At 47.0% G+C, this 25,374-nt stretch overlaps 2 protein-coding genes across 2 annotated transcripts in view; both read left to right on the top strand.

Moving 5' to 3' along the window:
* Positions 1 to 13,557, top strand: part of LOC138952290 (general transcription and DNA repair factor IIH helicase subunit XPD-like) — a 60,423-nt gene extending 46,866 nt beyond the window's left edge. The window contains exons 22-25 of the mRNA XM_070323923.1: positions 435 to 505; positions 763 to 906; positions 1,884 to 2,027; positions 9,914 to 13,557. Of these exons, the coding sequence (XP_070180024.1) occupies positions 435 to 505; positions 763 to 906; positions 1,884 to 2,027; positions 9,914 to 10,006 (452 nt within the window). The 3' untranslated portion in view covers positions 10,007 to 13,557. The remainder of the gene's footprint in view (positions 1 to 434; positions 506 to 762; positions 907 to 1,883; positions 2,028 to 9,913) is intronic.
* Positions 13,558 to 20,140: 6,583 nt separating this feature from the next.
* LOC138952288 (uncharacterized) overlaps positions 20,141 to 25,374 on the top strand; it is an 86,002-nt gene continuing 80,768 nt past the window's right edge. Inside the window, exon 1 of the mRNA XM_070323921.1 lies at positions 20,141 to 20,265. Within this exon, the coding sequence (XP_070180022.1) occupies positions 20,216 to 20,265 (50 nt within the window). The 5' untranslated portion in view covers positions 20,141 to 20,215. The remainder of the gene's footprint in view (positions 20,266 to 25,374) is intronic.

Below are 25,374 nucleotides of genomic sequence, written 5' to 3'. Positions count from 1 at the left end.
CACTCCCTTGACGACCCCCTGATTGATGACTCACTCCCTTGACGACCCCCTGATTGATGACTCACTCCCTTGACGACCCCCTGATTGATGACTCACTCCCTTGATGACCCCCTGGTTGATGACTCACTCCCTTGACGACCCCCTGATTGATGACTCACTCCCTTGACGACCCCCTGGTTGATGACTCACTCCCTTGACGACCCCCTGGTTGATGACTCACTCCCTTGACGACCCCCTGGTTGATGACTCACTCCCTTGACGACCCCCTGGTTGATGACTCACTCCCTTGACGACCCCGTTTTCTCACATTTTCTGTCCATGACCTGTGTTAACTTGTCCCCCCATTTTAAGACGCCTTCCTTGTTAAGACCTGACCTTGTGAGATTTGTTTAGGTCTTAAAGGTTGGGTTCCACTGTACAAATCTGGTTTTCAGATCATCACTATGGGAGAGCGGTCATCATGTTTGGCGTTCCCTATGTCTACACCCAGAGTCGTATTCTCAAAGTAAGTGCTTATCCTTCTATGCTGGGTGATTAGAAACAAATCATGGTCAGGAAAGACAACTGACAGATTTCTTTACTGGGTCTCTGCATAGTTGCCTCCCTTCTTTCTGTGGGAGCCTTTTGTGAGAATGTGTCTGTGTGTGCGTGCTTGCTTGCGTGTATGTGTCTGTCTGTCTGTCTGTCTGTCTGTCTGTCTGTCTCTGTTAGTTTTTTCTCTTCTGCATAATAAACTCAGATGATCTCATGTGGTCTTTTCAGGCCCGACTGGAGTACCTGCGTGACAACTTTCAGATCCGGGAGAACGATTTTCTGACATTCGACGCGATGCGTCACGCTGCTCAGTGTGTGGGGCGAGCCCTGCGCGGCAAAACGGACTACGGCATCATGGTTTTTGCCGACAAGGTTGGTTGTCTTTCATGGCTGGACCTTGTGTATGAGTGGGGGGGGGGCTTCCAAAGTGAGGCAGGGGTAAAAGGTCCGATGGCCGGGTAGCTCAGGTGGTAGAGCACTGAGCTTGTGATCCTAGGGTCCAGAATCCAGGCCGGGACGGACACGGGTCATCTTTATGTGCAGACAAAGAGACGGTATCCATGTCCCATTCCCGTGTCACCACAGTGGCACGTAAAAGACCTTGGTCATTCTGCCAAAAGTTTAGGTGGCCGATTACACTTTAACACGCATACACATGTGAAAGTGAGAGTGTGGGTGTGTGTTGGTATGTGTGTGGGTGCATGCATACGTGCGTGTGTGTGTGTGTCTTTATCTATGTGTGGCTCTCTCTCTGTGTTTGTTTTTGTCTCTGTGTGTATCTGTGTGAGTTTATTGTAACCGAGTGCCGAAACACTACGATCACCTCGGGAAGCGAAGTGCAATCAAACAGGATTGAAAATGTTAGGGCTAATTTCTTAGCCCTATAAAAACTGTTATGCAAACCCGAAGGTTTCCATGAACATACAGACAATCGGAAACCACCAGACCCCATCACAAACAGAATTCTACAATCCACTGGTGTTGACTTTTAAAGGCCAACAACTCGGGTGCAGAGTCTGCTGTGAAAGGAGCGGTAGCCTCCCCTGTCACGTTATGTTTGTGAACTGAAACCTTTTAGTTCTGACAGAGAGTCCAACCTTTTCTAGTATTCGTCAGGGGTGTGGAGAAGGGAAGACATTTTCAGTGTTTGTTTGTTTGTTTAAGCGGAGTAGTAGGAGGGGGACAACAAAACTTGTTGCAGGAATCTGGTGTCAACAGTGATACTGAATACAAATGACAGTGAAAGTGCTCAAATTACCAACTGGCACAGCAAAGTAAGTACACTCATCCTTTAGTGTGTTTTTTCGCTTACTGCTAATTCATTTTGAACTTGTTTATTTTGATGACAGCGGTTTTCAAGGGCAGACAAACGCGGCAAGATACCGCGGTGGATCCAGGAGCACCTGACGGACAACCTGTGCAACCTGTCCATTGACGAAGCCATTCAGGTGTCCAAACACTTCCTCAGGAAGATGGCACAGCCCTTCAGCAGGGTAAGTAGTCAAGGGGGAGGGGGGGGGGAGCAATGTGAGTTTCGGGGGGAAGAGTTGTTTAAATGGTGAGGAGTTAGAATGGATGGGATGTCTTGGTTAGCAAGATTACTGTTCTAATTGGAGGAGGGTGGGTTGGTGGGTTTACTTGGAGGAGGGTGGGTTGGTGGGTTTACTTGGAGGAGGGTGGGTTGGTGGGTTTACTTGGAGGAGGGTGGGTTGGTGGGTTTACTTGGAGGAGGGTGGGTTGGTGGGTTTTCTTGGAGGAGGATGGGTTGGTGGGTTTACTTGGAGGAGGGTGGGTTGGTGGGTTTACTTGGAGGAGGGTGGGTTGGTGGGTTTTCTGGGAGGAGGGTGGGTTGGTGGGTTTACTTGGAGGAGGGTGGGTTGGTGGGTTTTCTGGGAGGAGGGTGGGTTGGTGGGTTTACTTGGAGGAGGGTGGGTTGGTGGGTTTTCTGGGAGGAGGGTGGGTTGGTGGGTTTACTTGGAGGAGGGTGGGTTGGTGGGTTTACTTGGAGGAGGGTGGGTTGGTGGGTTTACTTGGAGGAGGGTGGGTTGGTGGGTTTACTTGGAGGAGGGTGGGTTGGTGGGTTTACTTGGAGGAGGGTGGGTTGGTGGGTTTACTTGGAGGAGGGTGGGTTTTCTTGGAGGAGGGTGGGTTGGTGGGTTTTCTTGGAGGAGGGTGGGTTTTCTTGGAGGAGGGTGGGTTGGTGGGTTTACTTGGAGGAGGGTGGGTTGGTGGGTTTACTTGGAGGAGGGTGGGTTGGTGGGTTTACTTGGAGGAGGGTGGGTTGGTGGGTTTTCTTGGAGGAGGGTGGGTTGGTGGGTTTACTTGGAGGAGGGTGGGTTGGTGGGTTTTCTTGGAGGAGGGTGGGTTTTCTTGGAGGAGGGTGGGTTGGTGGGTTTACTTGGAGGAGGGTGGGTTGGTGGGTTTACTTGGAGGAGGGTGGGTTGGTGGGTTTTCTTGGAGGAGGGTGGGTTGGTGGGTTTACTTGGAGGAGGGTGGGTTGGTGGGTTTTCTTGGAGGAGGGTGGGTTTTCTTGGAGGAGGGTGGGTTGGTGGGTTTACTTGGAGGAGGGTGGGTTGGTGGGTTTACTTGGAGGAGGGTGGGTTGGTGGGTTTACTTGGAGGAGGGTGGGTTGGTGGGTTTACTTGGAGGAGGGTGGGTTGGTGGGTTTTCTTGGAGGAGGGTGGGTTGGTGGGTTTTCTTGGAGGAGGGTGGGTTGGTGAGTTTTCTTGGAGAAGGGTGGGTTGGTGGGTTTACTTAGAGGAGGGTGGGTTGGTGGGTTTACTTGGAGGAGGGTGGGTTGGTGGGTTGTCTTGGAGGAGGGTGGGTTGGTGGGTTTACTTGGAGGAGGATGGGTTGGTGGGTTTTCTTGGAGAAGGGTGGGTTGGTGGGTTTACTTGGAGGAGGATGGGTTGGTGGGTTGTCTTGGAGGAGGGTGGGTTGGTGGGTTTACTTGGAGGAGGGTGGGTTGGTGGGTTGTCTTGGAGGAGGGTGGGTTGGTGGGTTTACTTGGAGGAGGATGGGTTGGTGGGTTTTCTTGGAGAAGGGTGGGTTGGTGGGTTTACTTGGAGGAGGATGGGTTGGTGGGTTGTCTTGGAGGAGGGTGGGTTGGTGGGTTTACTTGGAGGAGGGTGGGTTGGTGGGTTTTCTTGGAGGAGGGTGGGTTGATGGGTTTTCTTGGAGGAGGATGGGTTGGTGGGTTTACTTGGAGGAGGATGGGTTGGTGGGTTTACTTGGAGGAGGGTGGGTTGGTGGGTTTACTTGGAGGAGGGTGGGTTTTCTTGGAGGAGGATGGGTTGGTGAGTTTTCTTGGAGGAGGATGGGTTGGTGGGTTTACTTGGAGGAGGATGGGTTGGTGGGTTTTCTTGGAGGAGGGTGGGTTGGTGGGTTTTCTTGGAGGAGGGTGGGTTTTCTTGGAGGAGGATGGGTTGGTGAGTTTTCTTGGAGGAGGGTGGGTTGGTGGGTTTACTTGGAGGAGGGTGGGTTGGTGGGTTTTCTTGGAGGAGGGTGGGTTGGTGGGTTTTCTTGGAGGAGGATGGGTTGATGGGTTTTCTTGGAGGAGGGTGGGTTGGTGGGTTTTCTTGGAGGAGGGTGGGTTGGTGGGTTTACTTGGAGGAGGGTGGGTTGGTGGGTTTACTTGGAGGAGGGTGGGTTGGTGGGTTTTCTTGGAGGAGGGTGGGTTGGTGGGTTTACTTGGAGGAGGGTGGGTTGGTGGGTTTACTTGGAGGAGGGTGGGTTGGTGGGTTTTCTTGGAGGAGGGTGGGTTGGTGGGTTTACTTGGAGGAGGGTGGGTTGGTGGGTTTACTTGGAGGAGGGTGGGTTGGTGGGTTTACTTGGAGGAGGGTGGGTTGGTGGGTTTTCTTGGAGGAGGGTGGGTTGGTGGGTTTACTTGGAGGAGGGTGGGTTGGTGGGTTTTCTTGGAGGAGGGTGGGTTGGTGGGTTTACTTGGAGGAGGGTGGGTTGGTGGGTTTACTTGGAGGAGGGTGGGTTGGTGGGTTTTCTTGGAGGAGGGTGGGTTGGTGGGTTTACTTGGAGGAGGGTGGGTTGGTGGGTTTTCTTGGAGGAGGGTGGGTTGGTGGGTTTTCTTGGAGGAGGGTGGGTTGGTGAGTTTTCTTGGAGGAGGGTGGGTTGGTGGGTTTTCTTGGAGGAGGGTGGGTTGGTGGGTTTTCTTGGAGGAGGGTGGGTTGGTGAGTTTTCTTGGAGGAGGGTGGGTTGGTGGGTTTTCTTGGAGGAGGGTGGGTTGATGGGTTTACTTGGAGGAGGATGGGTTGGTGGGTTTTCTTGGAGGAGGGTGGGTTGGTGGGTTTTCTTGGAGGAGGGTGGGTTGGTGGGTTTACTTGGAGGAGGGTGGGTTGGTGGGTTTACTTGGAGGAGGGTGGGTTGGTGGGTTTACTTGGAGGAGGGTGGGTTGGTGGGTTTTCTTGGAGGAGGATGGGTTGGTGAGTTTTCTTGGAGGAGGGTGGGTTGGTGGGTTTTCTTGGAGGAGGATGGGTTGGTGGGTTTACTTGGAGGAGGATGGGTTGGTGGGTTTTCTTGGAGGAGGGTGGGTTGGTGGGTTTACTTGGAGGAGGGTGGGTTGGTGGGTTTACTTGGAGGAGGATGGGTTGGTGGGTTTTCTTGGAGGAGGATGGGTTGGTGGGTTTACTTGGAGGAGGATGGGTTGGTGGGTTTACTTGGAGGAGGGTGGGTTGGTGGGTTTACTTGGAGGAGGATGGGTTGGTGGGTTTTCTTGGAGGAGGATGGGTTGGTGGGTTTACTTGGAGGAGGGTGGGTTGGTGGGTTTACTTGGAGGAGGATGGGTTGGTGGGTTTTCTTGGAGGAGGATGGGTTGGTGGGTTTACTTGGAGGAGGATGGGTTGGTGGGTTTACTTGGAGGAGGGTGGGTTGGTGGGTTTTCTTGGAGGAGGGTGGGTTGGTGGGTTTTCTTGGAGGAGGGTGGGTTGGTGGGTTTTCTTGGAGGAGGATGGGTTGGTGGGTTTACTTGGAGGAGGATGGGTTGGTGGGTTTACTTGGAGGAGGGTGGGTTGGTGGGTTTTCTTGGAGGAGGGTGGGTTGGTGGGTTTTCTTGGAGGAGGATGGGTTGGTGGGTTTACTTGGAGGAGGATGGGTTGGTGGGTTTACTTGGAGGAGGGTGGGTTGGTGGGTTTTCTTGGAGGAGGGTGGGTTGGTGGGTTTACTTGGAGGAGGGTGGGTTGGTGGGTTTACTTGGAGGAGGGTGGGTTGGTGGGTTTTCTTGGAGGAGGGTGGGTTGGTGGGTTTACTTGGAGGAGGGTGGGTTGGTGGGTTTTCTTGGAGGAGGGTGGGTTGGTGGGTTTACTTGGAGGAGGATGGGTTGGTGGGTTTACTTGGAGGAGGGTGGGTTGGTGGGTTTACTTGGAGGAGGGTGGGTTGGTGGGTTTTCTTGGAGGAGGGTGGGTTGGTGGGTTTACTTGGAGGAGGGTGGGTTGGTGGGTTTACTTGGAGGAGGGTGGGTTGGTGGGTTTACTTGGAGGAGGATGGGTTGGTGGGTTTTCTTGGAGGAGGGTGGGTTGGTGGGTTTTCTTGGAGGAGGGTGGGTTGGTGGGTTTACTTGGAGGAGGGTGGGTTGGTGGGTTTTCTTGGAGGAGGGTGGGTTGGTGGGTTTACTTGGAGGAGGATGGGTTGGTGGGTTTACTTGGAGGAGGGTGGGTTGGTGGGTTTACTTGGAGGAGGGTGGGTTGGTGGGTTTTCTTGGAGGAGGGTGGGTTGGTGGGTTTACTTGGAGGAGGGTGGGTTGGTGGGTTTACTTGGAGGAGGGTGGGTTGGTGGGTTTACTTGGAGGAGGATGGGTTGGTGGGTTTTCTTGGAGGAGGGTGGGTTGGTGGGTTTTCTTGGAGGAGGGTGGGTTGGTGGGTTTACTTGGAGGAGGGTGGGTTGGTGGGTTTTCTTGGAGGAGGGTGGGTTGGTGGGTTTACTTGGAGGAGGGTGGGTTGGTGGGTTTACTTGGAGGAGGGTGGGTTGGTGGGTTTTCTTGGAGGAGGGTGGGTTGGTGGGTTTACTTGGAGGAGGGTGGGTTGGTGGGTTTACTTGGAGGAGGGTGGGTTGGTGGGTTTACTTGGAGGAGGATGGGTTGGTGGGTTTTCTTGGAGGAGGGTGGGTTGGTGGGTTTTCTTGGAGGAGGGTGGGTTGGTGGGTTTACTTGGAGGAGGGTGGGTTGGTGGGTTTTCTTGGAGGAGGGTGGGTTGGTGGGTTTTCTTGGAGGAGGGTGGGTTGGTGGGTTTACTTGGAGGAGGGTGGGTTGGTGAGTTTTCTTGGAGGAGGGTGGGTTGGTGGGTTTACTTGGAGGAGGGTGGGTTGGTGGGTTTACTTGGAGGAGGGTGGGTTGGTGGGTTTTCTTGGAGGAGGGTGGGTTGGTGGGTTTACTTGGAGGAGGGTGGGTTGGTGGGTTTACTTGGAGGAGGGTGGGTTGGTGGGTTTACTTGGAGGAGGATGGGTTGGTGGGTTTTCTTGGAGGAGGGTGGGTTGGTGGGTTTTCTTGGAGGAGGGTGGGTTGGTGAGTTTTCTTGGAGGAGGGTGGGTTGGTGGGTTTTCTTGGAGGAGGGTGGGTTGATGGGTTTTCTTGGAGGAGGATGGGTTGGTGGGTTTTCTTGGAGGAGGGTGGGTTGGTGGGTTTTCTTGGAGGAGGATGGGTTGGTGGGTTTACTTGGAGGAGGATGGGTTGGTGGGTTTACTTGGAGGAGGGTGGGTTGGTGGGTTTACTTGGAGGAGGATGGGTTGGTGGGTTTTCTTGGAGGAGGATGGGTTGGTGGGTTTACTTGGAGGAGGATGGGTTGGTGGGTTTACTTGGAGGAGGGTGGGTTGGTGGGTTTTCTTGGAGGAGGGTGGGTTGGTGGGTTTTCTTGGAGGAGGGTGGGTTTTCTTGGAGGAGGGTGGGTTGGTGGGTTTACTTGGAGGAGGATGGGTTGGTGGGTTTACTTGGAGGAGGGTGGGTTGGTGGGTTTACTTGGAGGAGGATGGGTTGGTGGGTTTTCTTGGAGGAGGATGGGTTGGTGGGTTTACTTGGAGGAGGATGGGTTGGTGGGTTTACTTGGAGGAGGGTGGGTTGGTGGGTTTTCTTGGAGGAGGATGGGTTGGTGGGTTTTCTTGGAGGAGGGTGGGTTTTCTTGGAGGAGGATGGGTTGGTGGGTTTACTTGGAGGAGGATGGGTTGGTGGGTTTACTTGGAGGAGGGTGGGTTGGTGGGTTTACTTGGAGGAGGATGGGTTGGTGGGTTTACTTGGAGGAGGATGGGTTGGTGGGTTTACTTGGAGGAGGGTGGGTTGGTGGGTTTTCTTGGAGGAGGGTGGGTTGGTGGGTTTTCTTGGAGGAGGGTGGGTTGGTGGGTTTTCTTGGAGGAGGATGGGTTGGTGGGTTTACTTGGAGGAGGATGGGTTGGTGGGTTTACTTGGAGGAGGGTGGGTTGGTGGGTTTACTTGGAGGAGGATGGGTTGGTGGGTTTACTTGGAGGAGGGTGGGTTGGTGGGTTTACTTGGAGGAGGGTGGGTTGGTGGGTTTTCTTGGAGGAGGGTGGGTTGGTGGGTTTACTTGGAGGAGGGTGGGTTGGTGGGTTTTCTTGGAGGAGGATGGGTTGGTGGGTTTACTTGGAGGAGGGTGGGTTGGTGGGTTTACTTGGAGGAGGGTGGGTTGGTGGGTTTTCTTGGAGGAGGGTGGGTTGGTGGGTTTTCTTGGAGGAGGGTGGGTTGGTGGGTTTACTTGGAGGAGGGTGGGTTGGTGGGTTTTCTTGGAGGAGGGTGGGTTTTCTTGGAGGAGGGTGGGTTTTCTTGGAGGAGGGTGGGTTGGTGGGTTGTCTTGGAGGAGGATGGGTTTTCTTGGAGGAAAAGGGAGGGGGAGGACCAGTGGGGGAGTGTGAAGTATGATACATAAATATGGAGTCACTCAGTCGTGCACATTATTTTTCTGCAAGGTTGATGAAGCATACAGCATGGTCAAAACTGAAGAACTGAAGGGGTGTGTGTTGGGGGGGGGGTGTTAAGTGGGAAAAGGTGTGGCTAGAAGGTGGATGAAGGTTAGGAGAAAAGGTGTGGCTAGAAGGTGGATGAAGGTTAGGAGGAAAGTTGGGCAGTTGCTTCAGAATTGCTCCACTTCAACCGGCATCACCTGTCGTCAATCCTCTTTATTGTAGAAACGAGCAGAACGTCCCTGCCGTTCAGAAGCCTGTGTATGTTGTTGTGCCTCTCTCGGTCAATCTCTTCAATGACACGGCTGTTTATCAGTTTAGTAGTTGGCCCACCCTCTTGTCTCTCGGTCAGTCTGCCTGTCCGTCTGTCGGTCAGTCTGCCTATTTCTCTGGTCTTCTTAGCAGGTGGGATTGCTTTTATGAGGCAGATGAAAGTCTAGCATCCTCCAACTCCCTTCTAACTCATCTCTTAGAAATGTATTTTCAATCTGTGGCTTTGCTCTGGAGCAGCAAACAGGGAATCGGGATTTAGTTTGCCTTTGCTTGGTCTGGAGCAGCAAACAGGGAATCGGGATTTAGTTTGCCTTTGCTTGGTCTGGAGCAGCAAACAGGGAATCGGGATTTAGTTTGCCTTTGCTTGGTCTGGAGCAGCAAACAGGGAATCGGGATTTAGTTTGCCTTTGCTTGGTCTGGAGCAGCAAACAGGGAATCGGGATTTAGTTTGCCTTTGCTTGGTCTGGAACAGCAAACAGGGAATCGGGATTTAGTTTGCCTTTGCTTGGTCTGGAGCAGCAAACAGGGAATCGGGATTTAGTTTGCCTTTGCTTGGTCTGGAACAGCAAACAGGGAATCGGGATTTAGTTTGCCTTTGCTTGGTCTGGAGCAGCAAACAGGGAATCGGGATTTAGTTTGCCTTTGCTTGGTCTGGAGCAGCAAACAGGGAATCGGGATTTAGTTTGCCTTTGCTTGGTCTGGAACAGCAAACAGGGAATCGGGATTTAGTTTGCCTTTGCTTGGTCTGGAGCAGCAAACAGGGAATCGGGATTTAGTTTGCCTTTGCTTGGTCTGGAGCAGCAAACAGGGAATCGGGATTTAGTTTGCCTTTGCTTGGTCTGGAGCAGCAAACAGGGAATCGGGATTTAGTTTGCCTTTGCTTGGTCTGGAGCAGCAAACAGGGAATCGGGATTTAGTTTGCCTTTGCTTGGTCTGGAGCAGCAAACAGGGAATCGGGATTTAGTTTGCCTTTGCTTGGTCTGGAGCAGCAAACAGGGAATCGGGATTTAGTTTGCCTTTGCTTGGTCTGGAGCAGCAAACAGGGAATCGGGATTTAGTTTGCCTTTGCTTGGTCTGGAGCAGCAAACAGGGAATCGGGATTTAGTTTGCCTTTGCTTGGTCTTTGTCTGTTTTTCTTCTGCATTGGTTTAGTTTCATGCATGTTCACCTTTGGTTGATGCTTACATTCTTACAGAGAGATCAGCTGGGCCTCTCTCTGCTGACGCTGGAACAACTGCAGTCTGAAGAAACCCAGAAGAAGATTGAAAGCAAGATGCAGTACGTCTGATGAAATGGCGAGATGCAGTACTAGATCTGATGGAACGGCACGATGGATTACGTTTGATGGAATGGCCAGATGTAGTACGTCTGATGGAATGGCCAGATTCAGTAATCTGCTAGAATGGCGAGATGCAGTACGTTTGATGGAATGGCCAGATGCAGTACGTTTGATGGAATGGCCAGATGCAGCAGTCTGATGCAATAGCTAGGAAACAAGGCACAAGTGCGTATGATGGAATGGCAAAATACCAGATGCAGTGACAACTGTAATGGATCTCTTGTCTTTCTACCCATTGGTGTAAATGGGTGGGTGTCAGGCATCATTGGTGTAAATGGGTGGGTGTCAGGCATCATTGGTGTAAATGGGTGGGTGTCAGGCATCATTGGTGTAAATGGGTGGGTGTCAGGCATCATTGGTGTAAATGGGTGGGTGTCAGGCATCATTGGTGTAAATGGGTGGGTGTCAGGCATCATTGGTGTAAATGGGTGGGTGTCAGGCATCATTGGTGTAAATGGGTGGGTGTCAGGCATCATTGGTGTAAATGGGTGGGTGTCAGGCATCATTGGTGTAAATGGGTGGGTGTCAGGCATCATTGGTGTAAATGGGTGGGTGTCAGGCATCATTGGTGTAAATGGGTGGGTGTCAGGCATCATTGGTGTAAATGGGTGGGTGTCAGGCATCATTGGTGTAAATGGGTGGGTGTCAGGCATCATTGGTGTAAATGGGTGGGTGTCAGGCATCATTGGTGTAAATGGGTGGGTGTCAGGCATCATTGGTGTAAATGGGTGGGTGTCAGGCATCATTGGTGTAAATGGGTGGGTGTCAGGCATCATTGGTGTAAATGGGTGGGTGTCAGGCATCATTGGTGTAAATGGGTGGGTGTCAGGCATCATTGCAATTTGTCTTGAGATTAGCTAATTAGTACATGCACTGACATCTTTTTGAAGCAGACATACTGAAAGATGTTTAAACAATATCAGTGACAGTGGATCTACGTACAGTGGGACTCGTGATGTTAGGTCCCTGGGATGAAGGGACACCTTCCAATGAAGGTCTTTGTCCTGGTCTGTCAATTTGACTAAAGTATACCTGCCACGAGAAACCACCTGCTCCACGAAGCCTTTCATTAATTGGGCCAAGTCGACTTCACAAAGTCTACTGCTTGAAGCTTTGGCATTGAGATTTCAGTAAAAAGACTTTGCGAAGTCGACTTTAGGCTCAACGAAGGACGGCTTTTAGGAATCTTTTGGCTGATAAGGAGGGCGGCATCTCATGAAAGGGACCACTTTGTTTCTGAATTTCTATGGCTGTAAGAACTGTGAATCCAGTCGACTTCACAGGTTTTTTCCAAACAGGTGAAATTCTCACTTCAATGTGTCTTTACGGTCACGTACTCGTGCTGGTAGACACTGAAAAGAAATCAGACTGTTCTGCCATGGTCTTTGTGACATTTTCTTTGTGAAATCTAGTGAAGTGTTGCTACTTTGTTTTGGTATGTATGTGTGTTTACAGTCAGCTGTTGGTGCTCATATTTCTGTGTCCTGTTTTGTCTGGTAACAGAAAGGTTGCTGGGGGAAAGGAGTATGGGTGACTATTTGTTACATTTAGTCAAGTTTTGACCAAATGTTTTAACAGAGGGGGGAATCGAGACGAGGGTCGTGGTGTATGTGTGTGTGTCTGTGTCTGTGTGTGTGTGTAGAGCGATTCAGACTAAACTACTGGGCCGATCTTTATGAAATTTGACATGAGAGTTCCTGGGTATGATATCCCCGGACGTTTTTTCATTTTTTCGATAAATACCTTTGATGACGTCATATCCGGCTTTTTGTAAAAGTTGAGGCGGCACTGTCACACCCTCATTTTTCAATTAAATTGATTGAAATTTTGGCAAAGCAATCTTCGACGAAGGCCGGGGTTTGGTATTGCATTTCAGCTTGGTGGCTTAAAAACTAATGAGTGAGTTTGGTCATTAAAAATCGGAAACTTCTAATTAAAATTATTTTTTTATTAAACGATCCAAAAACAATTTCATCTTATTCTTCGTCATTTTCTGATTCCAAAAACATATACATATGTTATATTTGGATTAAAAAAACAAGCTCTGAAAATTAAAAATATAAAAATTATGATCAAAATTAAATTTTTGAAATCGTTTTAAAAGAAGAGAGGTACAGTATAGCACAGCGCAATCGCTACCGCGCCAAACAGGCTCGTCACTTTCGCTGCCTTTTGCACTAGCGGCGGACTACGTTCAGTTTCATTCTGTGAGTTCCACAGCTTGACTAAATGTAGTAATTTCGCCTTACGCGACTTGTTTTTTCTTGGTTTTGTTAAGATTTTCATTGGCTGGCTGTCTTCAGAGCACATCAACGTTTGAAGAAGTACATGTGTTGTATGTGTGTTTTGTCTGGTAACAGTGAGGTTATGAATGGAAAGGAGTACAGGTGACTTTTTTGGTTTTGTTTGGTTTTGTTACGATTTTCATTGGCTGCATGACTGTCTTCAGAGCACATCAACACTTGAAGAAGTACAGGGTGACCCAAAATGAGTGCAACCCATAAAAGTACTCACAACTGCTACAGATGTGAAAGGATTGAGTTTATTTTTAACACACATCAACGTAAGATGATAACAATTAAGTTCTGAAAGTTGGAGTCATTTTGGTTGGGTGGCCGTTGAAGCGACGTTGAAGGATATGCTCCAAATGTCCACCGCGTTGAATGCGCCGTGCAAAATTGTCCACCACGCGGACACACTCTGCCCCTGGAATCCTCCTGATCTCTGTTGTTATTGCAGCTTTCAAGTCCATGATTGTCTGGGGGTTGTTTTCATAGACGTGGTCTTTCAAATAACCCCACAAATAGAAATCGGGGGGGGGGGGGGGGGGTGTTAAGGTCAGGTGGACAATTTTGCCCTGCGCATTCAGGAGTGCATGTCTCCGTCAATGCGGTGGACATTTGGAGCATATCCTTCAACGTTGCTAACATGTGGACCACCCAACCGAAATGACTTCAACTTTCAGAACTTAATTGTTATCATCTTACGTTGATGTGTGTTAAAGATAAACTCAATCCATTCACATTTGTAGCAGTTGTGAGTACTTTTATGGGTTGCACTCATTTTGGGTCACCCTGTACGTGTTTTGTATGTGTGTGTGTTGTAAATCTATTAATCATGTTTCTTCAAACGGAGACAAGAGAATGCCAGAGAGAAAAAGAACAGGAAAACAAATGGGGCCAGGATATTGTGATGTGTTTTCTGTCTGTTTGTATTGTAGTGGTCACCTGCACAGGCAAGCAGGAGCATTTTCAGTTGCGTTCAACTTTTTTTAATTTTTTTTATTTGAGTTTAAAAATCTAAATATCTCTCCTGTGAAAGGGAAATTGTGAGGAATTTTTATTTTTATTTTTGTTTGTTTTCTTGTTTATATTCCTCTCATTTTCATGCAAGAAGGTCTGAACAATAATTTTTCGTTAAAAACACATCTTACTTGGATATAAAGATTTGTTTTCAAGATATGATTTGACATTGAAATTCGGAATAAAGAAGAAGCATTAGATGACTTGTATGAGCATGTCTGATATATTCTACAGATATCTGTCGGCTACATGTCAATACGTCCCAATACCATTACGTCCCAGTACCATTGCGTCCCAGTACCATTGCGTCCCAGTACCATTGCTTACCAGTACCTTTGCGTCCCAGTACCATTAGGTCCCAATACAATTACGTGCCATTGCGTCCCCGTACCATTAGGTCCCCATACTAGTGAATTTAATTTCTGAGATGTTACTGTAGCAGTGTAGCGACACGTTTTGTAATAAAAGTGCGTTTTGTAATAAATTTATTACAAATCGTGTTCGGATTACACAATTTTTATTACAAAACGCGTTCAACACGATTTGTAATAAAAATTGTCTAAGCCGAACACGGTTTGTAATAAATGTATTACAAAACGCACTTTTATTACATAACGTGTCGGTACATAGCAGTATTTCACAAATAAAAAGAAAATAAAAAGATATGTACCGGTGATGTCGGACAAACATGTGGACGGACATTGACCAAAAAAATGTATCGATAGGTTCCAGGTGCGTATCGCTAGCGCTACGTGTCATTTGTGCTACGTGTCATTTGTCCTACGTGTCATTTGTGCTACGTGCCGCTATCGCTACGTTGATTAGTGCTACAAATAATTTGTCGATAAGTCGCTATCATTCGTTCATTATCACTTCGTGTCGACAGCACTACATCTTTTAGCGCTACGTGTCATTATCGCTACGTGTCAATACCACTACTTACTGACGACTCTCTCTTTCTCATTTTTTCTCTCGCTCTCACTCCTGGTTTGTGTGTGTATATGTATGTGTGTGTGTGTGTGTGTTTCAGTGTGTGTGTGTGTGTGTGTGTGTGACTCTCTCTCTCTCTTGCTCACTCGCTCGCTCACTCACTCTGTCTCTCTGTCTCTGTCTCTCTCTCTCTCTCTCTCTCTCTCTCTCTCTCTCTCTCTCTCTCTCTCTCTCTCTCTCTCTCTTTGTGACTGGAGAACAATAATTGACAAACACAGAATAATTATTGGAAACTGCACAATCAGACGGTACATTTCTTCTTTATGAAATATCATCAAGGAAAAAAAGGGGTCATAATACTTGTTACAATATGTTATCTTCTACTGTCACTTAAAATCAAAATACATTTTGACTCTTGAATTAAAGGTCTTGCTTAAAAAAGGGACCTGTCATCTTTCATCAGATTATAAAATATAATGAATTAACAATTGTCTGACCAACTAAATATCTCATAAATCAATGTGTTTAACAGATTGTGTGTATTTCTATTTATTTATTTATTTATCTCTTCTCCATCCTTAATCACTGTTCACACCCACCCATCCCTTCTCTCCCCTAGTCTGACCACGATGATCACGTACCCCATCCCCCTTCCGCGGGTCCCCCCTTCCGCGGCCCACACCTCACTGTGCCCACCTCACCTCCCCATTCCCCCCCCCCCCAAAAAAACAAAAAACACACACACACACTGCCCACCGCAGCGTTCAAGCATTGCTCAAGTAACAATTGTGTTGGGACGTAATGGTACGGGGACGTAATGGGATTCCTTTATGGGACGTATCGAGATGCAATTTTCTTGGGACCTATCGACACGCAATTTTGTTGGGACGCAATGGTACGGGACGCAATGGCACTGGGACCCAATGGTATTGGGACCCAATGGGATTGCTTAATGGGACGCAATGAGACGGCATTTTTTGGGGACGCAATGGTACTGGGACACAATGGTACTGGGACGTATTGGCATGACCCCTACCTGTCTGCCTGTCGATCTGTTATCCTTGTTTGCCTGTAATGTGCCTCTGTGTCTGCTGTCGATCTGTTATCCTTGTTTGCCTGTAATGTGCCTCTGTGTCTGCTGTCGATCTGTTATCCTTGTGTGCCTGTAATGTGCCTCTGTGTCTGCTGTCGATCTGTTATCCTTGTTTGCCTGTAATGTGCCTCTGTGTCTGCTGTCGATCTGTTATCCTTGTTTGCCTGTAATGTGCCTCTGTCTGCCTGTCGATCTGTTATCCTTGTTTGCCTGTAATGTGCCTCTGTGTGTGCCTGTCGATCTGTTATCCTTGTTTGCCTGTAATGTGCCTCTGTGTCTGCTGTCGATCTGTTATCCTTGTTTGCCTGTAATGTGCCTCTGTGTCTGCTGTCGATCTGTTATCCTTGTTTGCCTGTAATGTGCCTCTGTGTCTGCCTGTGGATCTGTTATCCTTGTGTGCCTGTAATGTGCCTCTGTGTCTGCTCATATGTGTGGCTCTTTCTTAGTAATTGTACTTTGTGTGGATGGGCGCAATGGCTCAGTGGATAAGACATCGGTCTCCTAATCGGAAGGTCGCGGGTTCGAATCCCAGCCGCGCCTGGTTGGTTAAGGGTGGAGATTTTTCCAATCTCTCAGGTCAACATGTGCAGACCTGCTAGTGCCATATCCCCCTTCGTGTGTACATGCAAGCGCAATACCAAGTACGCAGGGAAAAGATCCTATGATCCATGTCAAACTTTGGTGGGTTATGGAAACAACCAAATACCAAGCGGTGTATGGCTCCCTGAATGGCGGAGTAAAAACGGTACACGCAAAAAAAAACCACTCGTGCTAAAACATGAGTGAACGTTGGAGTTTCAGCCCATGAACGAAGAAGAAGAAGTACTTTGTGTGACTGCTGTTTGACTGCTGGAAAATGGAAAATGGAAAACAAAAAACCCAAGACTGGTTAATTCGTGGAATCTTTAATAAATGACATTACAAGACATTAATTCACAGTAGTGTGACCTATTGAACGCGATCAAACAGACGAGTAATTAGAAAACGAAGGCTTAGCTTTAAGCATTGCAGTCTCACAATATAGCAGCTCTAAAATTAATGATGATGACTGCTTGCGAATGAGACCCACTTCTCAGTATTGATTTATGCATCAAGTAAACACCTAGATACCTATTATACTCTGACACAATCACTCATGGCAACTCAAAAAGATGTTACCGACAGGTAATGATTATAAAATGGAGACAAATATGGGAAAACGCATTTATTGATGAAAGAACAATACAAGCGGAATCACTCAAAAGTCATTATGTACCCTCCACGGTATAGTGATTTTAGTCAACACTTTTGTGCGTGTGCACATTGACGCACGCACGTATTTCACGCATGCTCGCACCCACGTACACACACACACATACACATACACACATACGCACTCTCACACATACAAACACGCGCGTTCGCGCCCACCCACCCCCCCCCCCCCCACACACACACACACACAAGCACACATATACACACACACGGAGTCTGCACTAGAGAAGGCCGGGGGCCGAAGGGGGATGAATTTCTCTGTTCACCGTCCCGCCCCCTCCCCCTCCCCCTCCCCCTCCCCCTTTCCTTTTCTTCTCTTTCTCCCACCTGCTTCGCACTTCTAATTCTTCTCTACGGATCAGGAATGTCGAGTCTTGTTTCATCAAGTCGCTGTCAAGAATGGCGGCACACGAAGAAATTGTCAGCGATGGCCAACGTCGCCTCAACATGTTACACCTCTCTTGGCAGCTCGGCCTTTTTGCTTCCATTTTGGAGAGGAAAGAAAAAAGCTCATCAAAATACGAAACGATGACGATGGAGTCGTGGGAGGATCGAGAGTCTTCGTGTTCTCACGCGAGGCTGTTGGGATTTTTTGTTTTTGTTTTTACATTTAGTCAAGTTTTGACTAAATGTTTTAACATAGAGGGGGGAATGGAGACGAGGGTCGTGGTGTATGTGTGTCTGTGTGTCTGTCTGTCTGTCTGTGTGTGTGTGTGTGTAGAGCGATTCAGACTAAACTACTGGACCGATCTTTATGAAATTTGACATGAGAGTTATTGGGTATGATATCCTCAGACGTTTTTTTCATTTTTTTGATAAATGTCTTTGATGACGTCATATCCGGCTTTTCGTGAAAGTTGAGGCGGCACTGTCACGCTCTCATTTTTCAACCAAATTGGTTGAAATTTTGGTCAAGTAATCTCCGACGAAGCCCGGACTTCGGTATTGCATTTCAGCTTGGTGGCTTAAAAATTAATTAATGACTTTGGTCATTAAAAATCTGAAAATTGTAAAAAAAAAAGTTTTTTTATAAAACGATCCAAATTTACGTTCATCTTATTCTCCATCATTTTCTGATTCCAAAAACATATAAATATGTTATATTTGGATTAAAAACAAGCTCTGAAAATTAAAAATATAAAAATTACGATCAAAATTAGATTTTCGAAATCAATTTAAAAACACTTTCATCTTATTCCTTGTCGGTTCCTGATTCCAAAAACATATAGATATGATATGTTTGGATTGAAAACACGCTCAGAAAGTTAAAACGAAGAGAGGTACAGAAAAGCGTGCTATCCTTCTCAGCGCAACTACTACCCCGCTCTTCTTGTCAATTTCACTGCCTTTGCCATGAGCGGTGGACTGACGATGCTACGAGTATACGGTCTTGCTGCGTTGCATTGCGTTCAGTTTCATTCTGTGAGTTCGACAGCTACTTGACTAAATGTTGTATCAGTTTCGCCTTACGCGACTTGTTGTTTTCTTGGTACGGCGTTGCAGGGAGAGAGACTAAGAGAGATCATAGGGAGACAGACAGCGCGACTGAAAGACAGACAGACAATGTGATCGTGTGTGTGTGTGTGCCGTGTGTGTCAGTGACGGTATGCGTGCTTGCGTACGTGTGTGCGTGCGTGTGTGTGTGTGTGCACACCGGCACACACACATACAATTGGGTCACTTAAACTTTCTCACAAAATAAGGCAAAGGGCAAGTCACCAACAAAGCCGCCGTAAGTAAACAAAGTTAACAAGAACCTTGACCACACACAAAATCCCAACAACCAACACAAGTTTGTGAGGCTTCAAAAAAAGAGATTATTTTGGGAGCAGCCGGCGTAGTAAATCGCCTTCCAAGGGGGACGACTCCGAGGCGAAACAGAAGACTTAGAGAACAATGGGACTGATGGAAAAACATGTTTGTAGTTCCTTTGACGTACAAATGCCACTGTGCTGCGAGTATTAGTTAGTTTTCGCTAGCTGTTGCCGCCTTGCCTTGAGTTTAAACGGCGCTGAAAACACAACGAGGTTTAAATGACAAAAAGCTAAACAGCCAACACTGGGCCTTTTTTCAAATAGAGCAAAACGTCACAGAGATAAGGAGACGCGAGGGAGTTGAGAGGGGGGGGGGGGGGTGGGTGGGTGGGTGAGCCGGGGGTGGGGGGTTATCAGACAAAGAGAAAGACATAGATGGATGGACAGACGGACGGACAGAGCAACGGAGAGACGGGTGTGTGTGCATGTGTGCCATGTCAGTGTGTATGTGTGTGTACCGGTGTGTGTGTGTGTGTTTGTGTGTGTGTGTGTGTGTGTACGCATGTTTTTGTGTGCGCTCCACGCATGTGTGCGTGACATTCGGGGGTTGGGGTTGGGGCAGATTATACAATGTTAACAATCCGACAGCTTTCTAATGATTAAACATGACCTTTTGATCTGACAGCGGGCCTACATATTGTCAAGTTATACTGATCGTATAGTAGTGTCAAGTCTTTGTACTGCACAAAATTGCCTATTAAATTTCGCATGTTTGATTAAATGTCCGGGCTATTCTAGATGCATTCCACGCGCGCTATGGACTCAAGTTGAACCTAATGCCTGGCGCTCACCTATGTAACTTCAGCAGGACAGACGACGCACTACAGATTATCCCAGCCCGCTACACGTTGCGAGAAAGGAAAACAGGCCAAGTACTCGTCATAATCCCTATCACAGCATCAATAATATGCAGTGCGTCGTCTGTGCCGCTGAAATTGCGCAGGTATATTCTGCCCTTAATGATGAGGATACACTAACGCTTGCGGTGCAAGGCCGGGGAAATGAAACTGAAAACATGATTAATCGTTTTCATGCACAGTGCAATTATTTCAAGCTGTCACCACTTAAGTTATCTGACCAGAACTGAACTGAACTGAACTTTAGTTTACAAGGATTAAGAACAGAGGCTCGAGATTTATACTGTTACAGCACTTGACTGCTTGATAGCTAACTCAGTCTCGTTTGTTTGCATAACTTACAAACAACACTGACTTGGTCTGCACATTGGTTTTGAAAGTCTTAGTTTGAAGAAGACTGATTCCTGTATGTACAGAGAGAGAGAGAGAGAGAGAGAGAGAGAGAGAGAGAGAGAGAGAGAGAGGAAATGAGGAGAGAGGGAGAGGGAGAGACTGAGAAACAGTCTAGGAGGGAGGGAGGAGCCGTCTATAGTAATCATACAAGGAAAGCCAACAGTTCTTCGCAATAGGCAAATTGGGTTTTTGCAACTCTCACACACACCGACACACAAAGAAACAGCCAAAAGAACAGTCGCAGAAAAGTAGAAAACCCTCTTACAATACCAGGCAAGAGGCTCACTGTGACGAACTTGAACTGACATAAATGCGGAAAAAGCTGTGTTGATACATATAGACACACCGGGAAAATCAGACCCACAGGCTGCGTAGTATACAACGCAGAGGAACTTTCACGCCGAACGGAGGGGAGGTGTTCAATATAAACTGATATTACCCTCTGTACACAAAGAGATATACCACGGCTTCGCCTGGTATGCGGGTCACTTCAAATGTCTGTGTGTGCTGGGTGAATGCAGGCGGACGTGGATATATATACCTCTCCACCCTTCATGTTCCAAAGGTAAGTGTTTTATGAGTTACACTTTATTGCATTTTTGGTGCACCTGGGTTGAAAAGAAATACAATGTTTGGCGGTGTATGTAGCTGGGTGTGTTTGTACTGTCAAGTTTATCCAGAGCGAGGGAGTTCAATGAACAGAGACATGCTCCGTATCAAGCAGCATGCAATACCTGTTCTGAACTTCTTCTTCTCAGTTCTTCTTCGTTCATGGGCTTAGACTCCCACGTTCACTCATCAGTGTTTTTAGCACGAGTGGAATTTTACGTGTATGACCGTTTTTAACCCGCCATTCAGGCAGCATACGCCGATTTCGGGGGAGGCATGCTGGGCCTATTTTCGCGTTTCTATACTGACCCACCGAACTCTGACATGGACTACAGAATCTTATCAGTGCGCACTTGGTCTTGTGCTTGCGTGTACACACGAAGGGGGTTCTTCTTCTTCTTCTGCGTTCGTGGGCTGAAACTCCCACGTACACTCGTGTTTTTGCACGAGTGGAATTTTACGTGTATGACCGTTTTTACCCCGCCATTTAGACAGCCATACGCCGCTTTCGGAGGAAGCATGCTGGGTATTTTCGTGTTTCTATAACCCACCGAACTCTGACATGGATTACAGGATCTTTTACGTGCGCACTTGGTCTTGTGCTTGCGTGTACACACGAAGGGGGATAAGCCACTAGCAGGTCTGCACATAAGTTGACCTGGGAGATCGGAAAAATCTCCACACTTAACCCACCAGGCGGCCGCGGCCGGGATTCGAACTCTCGACCTTCCGATTAGGAGGCCGACGTCTTACCACCCCGCCACAACGCCCGTCACGAAGGGGGTTAAGTCACTAGCCTTGCAAATCACAATACATCCGTCCAAGCCCAGGCTCAGTTTTACACGTACGTATTTAAAAGATTAAATGTTTCTGAGAGTCAGTAAGTGCGTGTGATTTTCAGAACGCAGATGTGTCCTAGTTCTACCTCGACACAGTAACCCTACTACTAAATCTTCATTCAATTTCCTCTCCCTAAACACCTACAGAGCCAATTATGTCGAAAGTGACAAGTGACAGAAAAAAGTAACAGTTCCAGTCGAGTGATTTCTCGAGGGTTGACCGAATTCTTCTAGAACCGGCCAACGAATTTCCCTTTTTCCCTGTCGGTTTTTTTATTACAATGTATGAGAGTTCCAACAGAGTAGTTCTTTTGTGGCTTAGTTGACAAGCGGTGTGACGGAGAGAACACGCTTTCAGTGTTGTTGAATGGTCTTTTTTCTCAACATTTGTGGGATACACATAACACAGCTGTACTTAACGACTCGCCACAATTAAGCTAAATTGTTTCTGTGACAAGTTGTGTTTAACGTGGTTAAGCCTGGTTGTTTAAGCCACATCGCTACTGAAGGGAGAATATCAACGTTAAAACTGAACAACAACAGAGACGACGACGAACCGCGAACGAATGAACGACTGAACGAACGAACAAAACGAACGAATGAACGAACGAACGAACGAACAAACAAACAAACAAACAAACAAACAAACAAGAAAACAACAACAAATAATGAAGCTCTCCTGAGTTAGATTGTATTAAATTGCTTCAGGTGAAAGTTTCGGAGTCAGGTTTTCTTGTTTTTCTCTCCCACGTTTCGCGTGTGTTCGGTACAGTCAGTCATATACGCCACTCGTTAATCATGTCATGTTAATACAGTTTCACACATTAACTTTTAAAAAAATCACTTAAAAATCACTTTCTTCCCATGACCCCGCCTTGCAAATCACGATACATCCGTCCAAGCTCAGTTTTACACGGGAAAACTGAGAGAAACCTTCGACCAAAACATTTCCAACCAGCAACAACAGCCCGGCTGCTTTTCTGTGCAGAGTGGCCAGTTATGGATTGATCCCGTGACTGACACCTTCGTTCATCTTGGAAATTAGCTCAGCAAAATGTATCCAAATGCTCAGTTATCAATCAGCAATTGATAAACTTCGTTCGTGACCGAGTTATTTCCGGCAGTGGTGTTTGTGGAGTTTGGGTGAGGATTTTTTTATTTTTTATTTTTTATTTTTTTTAACAATTGTTAATTTATTTCCATAACAACTTGAGGAGTAACTTATTCTGACAGGAAAATAATCGTGGAGTAAAATGTTCGTATAGGGAGTAGTTTTTGTTCGTACGTCGAACAAAAAGAAAGTACAAATCTCGTTACGAGTAAAATTATGTGGAGTGACATTTTTGTGGAGGGAATAATCTGTTCGTTCCTTGGGTGAGGTATTAGCGTATATTCACTTTATCAGGCGTTGAAGGAAACGACCTTGTTACGTGTCTTCATAACTCGTGTTGCCAGTCAAAATGCCGACAGTAGTGACTGGTCTCTTCGACACTGGAGTGGGAATAACCTTTTCCTTCCACCCCAAACTGACTCGCCCCTTCCCTATCCTCCCATCTCGCGCACCCCTTTCCGGGTCTCTGATAGACTCTATGTTTCAGTGTTGTTTTGTTTGCTCAGTGTGTATATGTGTTCGGTGTGTGTGTGTGTGTGTGTGTGTGTGTGTGTGTGTGTGTGTGTTAGTGTGTGTGTGTGTGTGTGTGTGTGTGTGTGTGTGTGTCTGTTTGCGTGTATGTCTCTCTGTGTGTGTGGGTCGACAGAAATCAACATTCTTCATCGTTAACAAATAACGTTCAGCTCGACCCTGGACAGAGACTCGACCACCTTTCTTCAATTTCAACATAACATTACACTTTTTTTCTGTTGGTTGTTTCTCTGCAACGCCTGAAACTAATTCTATCAAATGTTGTTATCCGCCGTTCGCGAGTCAATTAAGTTTCAGACCTAACTTTGTGCGTTTCTTTATTCCATTCGTTTGTGCCAAAGCCTTGAGCATTGTTCACTAGTGCATGACAGGTAGTGTGTGCATTGACCCAACGTTCGTCCAACAAAGTTCAATCTCAACAGTTCTCTTCTATCCAAACTCAGGCGGCGGTACTACGATAGTGCAAAACAAACTTATCGTTTTCTATCAGCCTTATACGCCCTCGCCATTGTCAAGTCACGTCAGGGCGACCGTGCGTCTTTTACGTTGTCCGCTAGAAAGGTACCCTGGGTCCAAGCCAGAAAGGACCAACATGAACTGACGGAGATCGAACTGACCAGACAGAAGCTCTGTGATAGTTTCTTCCGGCTCAAATAGGCCTACACAGACACACACCATCATGCGCGCGCATGCACGCAAGGAAAAACGAACAAACGAACAAGCAAACAAGCAATCTAACAAACAAACAAACACATACACACACAGACACACACGCACACACACACACACACACACACACACACACACACACACACACACACACACACACACACACACACACACACACAGAGACAAGAAAGAATCTTGAAGCATACCACACACAATTCAGGAAAACTATTTAAGAATTTACTTTAAGAATGATCACAACATATTACAAAATATACATCCTATTTCCCTATCCTATTTGAGTTAAAGTCGTCATACTACTCGTTGACCGGGTACCAGACGGATGTCTTCTTATTCAGTGGTCAGGGCCGAGAGCTGAGAGCTGAGAGAGCGAATATTTAATTTGTCATCCTATATATTTCTTATTCTTTCTTTTGATTGGTTGTTCGTTTGATCTACTATTCTGCGTTTCGTGGCCTTTGGTTGCCAGTCTATCTCTTATTAGCCGAATCTGTCATTACGTTCTTCCTAACTCTTTATCATCAACAAACCTTTGCCCTGTTAGCTTCAATTCCCATCTACATTATTACCTAAACTTGGACCTATCTTTCATGTGCTAGGTGACCCCTTGGCTGCCCAGTCTATCTCTTATTACACGAATCTATCATAACGTTCTTCGTAACTCCTTATTATCAACAAACCTTTGCCTTGTTGGTTTCAATTCTTATCTACATTATTACCTAAACTTGGAACCTATCTTTCATGTATTAAGTGACCCCTTGGCTGCTAAATTTATTCTTCAATCTCACTGTACAACTCGTTACTATTAACTAAATTCCATTTATAATATTTACGATTATCGTTAAAACCTAGACTCCCTTTTAAACTCTAAAATCCTAATTTTCACCGTGTAATAGTATGACGAGACGAAACAAACACAATCATATATAGGATCACATCATCATTAAACAGTTCAAAACATACCAAGGCATTAGCCCTTCGATCAGTTTTTCAATGTATGAAACTTAGCAGTCAAGGCAGTCTGGTTTGATCCGTTACTCTTATCGTCAGAAATGTTTCCAAAATGGCGCCTTAGGTGTACTACCTTTAACATAGTCGATCTCAAAATGAAAAGGATTTTCTTAAACTATCACAGTGCCTCCAGGGAGAGTGCCGTTATAAAAGATATGCAGTGTATATCACTGCACACCTTCAGCGAGACACCTCTGTGTAACCAGCACTTGTTAGACCCACCAATGTCAATAGCATGAAAGGCTCGTGTGGCCTGTGTCGTCATTGGAATTGACTGGGGTAGATGTCAGGCAGTAATAACACTTACACTGTCGGCAGAGGAGTCCTCTTTGTTGTCAAGATTATTAATAATGTTGGGGGTTTATAGTTATATCCATAACGGTAAGGTTAGTTCCGGCACAATGAGAAACTTGATAGTAGAAAGCCTACCTGCTGAATGCACCCGGGCAGATTGAAAAACCGACAGACATATGCACACAGGCAAACACACGCACGTATCTAATCTGAACTCACTCACACAGTCGCAAAGATACACACACGGCACACTGACACACGCACGCAGGAACTGACGAACTGAACGTACGCACGGTGTGTGTGTGCGGTGCGTGTGTGTGTGTGTCTGTTCCCATTCCACACAGAAAGTTGTAGACTTGGCACGCACGCACGTACGCACATACACATACACGGCGGACACACAGGCGGAAGGTATCGTCCACTGGACCTTTCTGTGAGGCCACAAAAAAAAATAGGTGTGGTTACGGTAACATAGCCACAAAAAAAATAGGGTAGGTAGGTAGGCAATCACTTTTTTTTTTTTTTTAACTTTTTTTTCTAATGTGTACAAATTAAACCTACTTGACAGGGAAATAAGTGTGCGACTCGGGCG

Source organism: Littorina saxatilis, linkage group LG17 (assembly GCF_037325665.1).
Source record: "Littorina saxatilis isolate snail1 linkage group LG17, US_GU_Lsax_2.0, whole genome shotgun sequence".
NCBI lineage: Eukaryota > Metazoa > Mollusca > Gastropoda > Littorinimorpha > Littorinidae > Littorina > Littorina saxatilis.
This window is presented reverse-complemented; position numbering and strand designations above follow the sequence as displayed.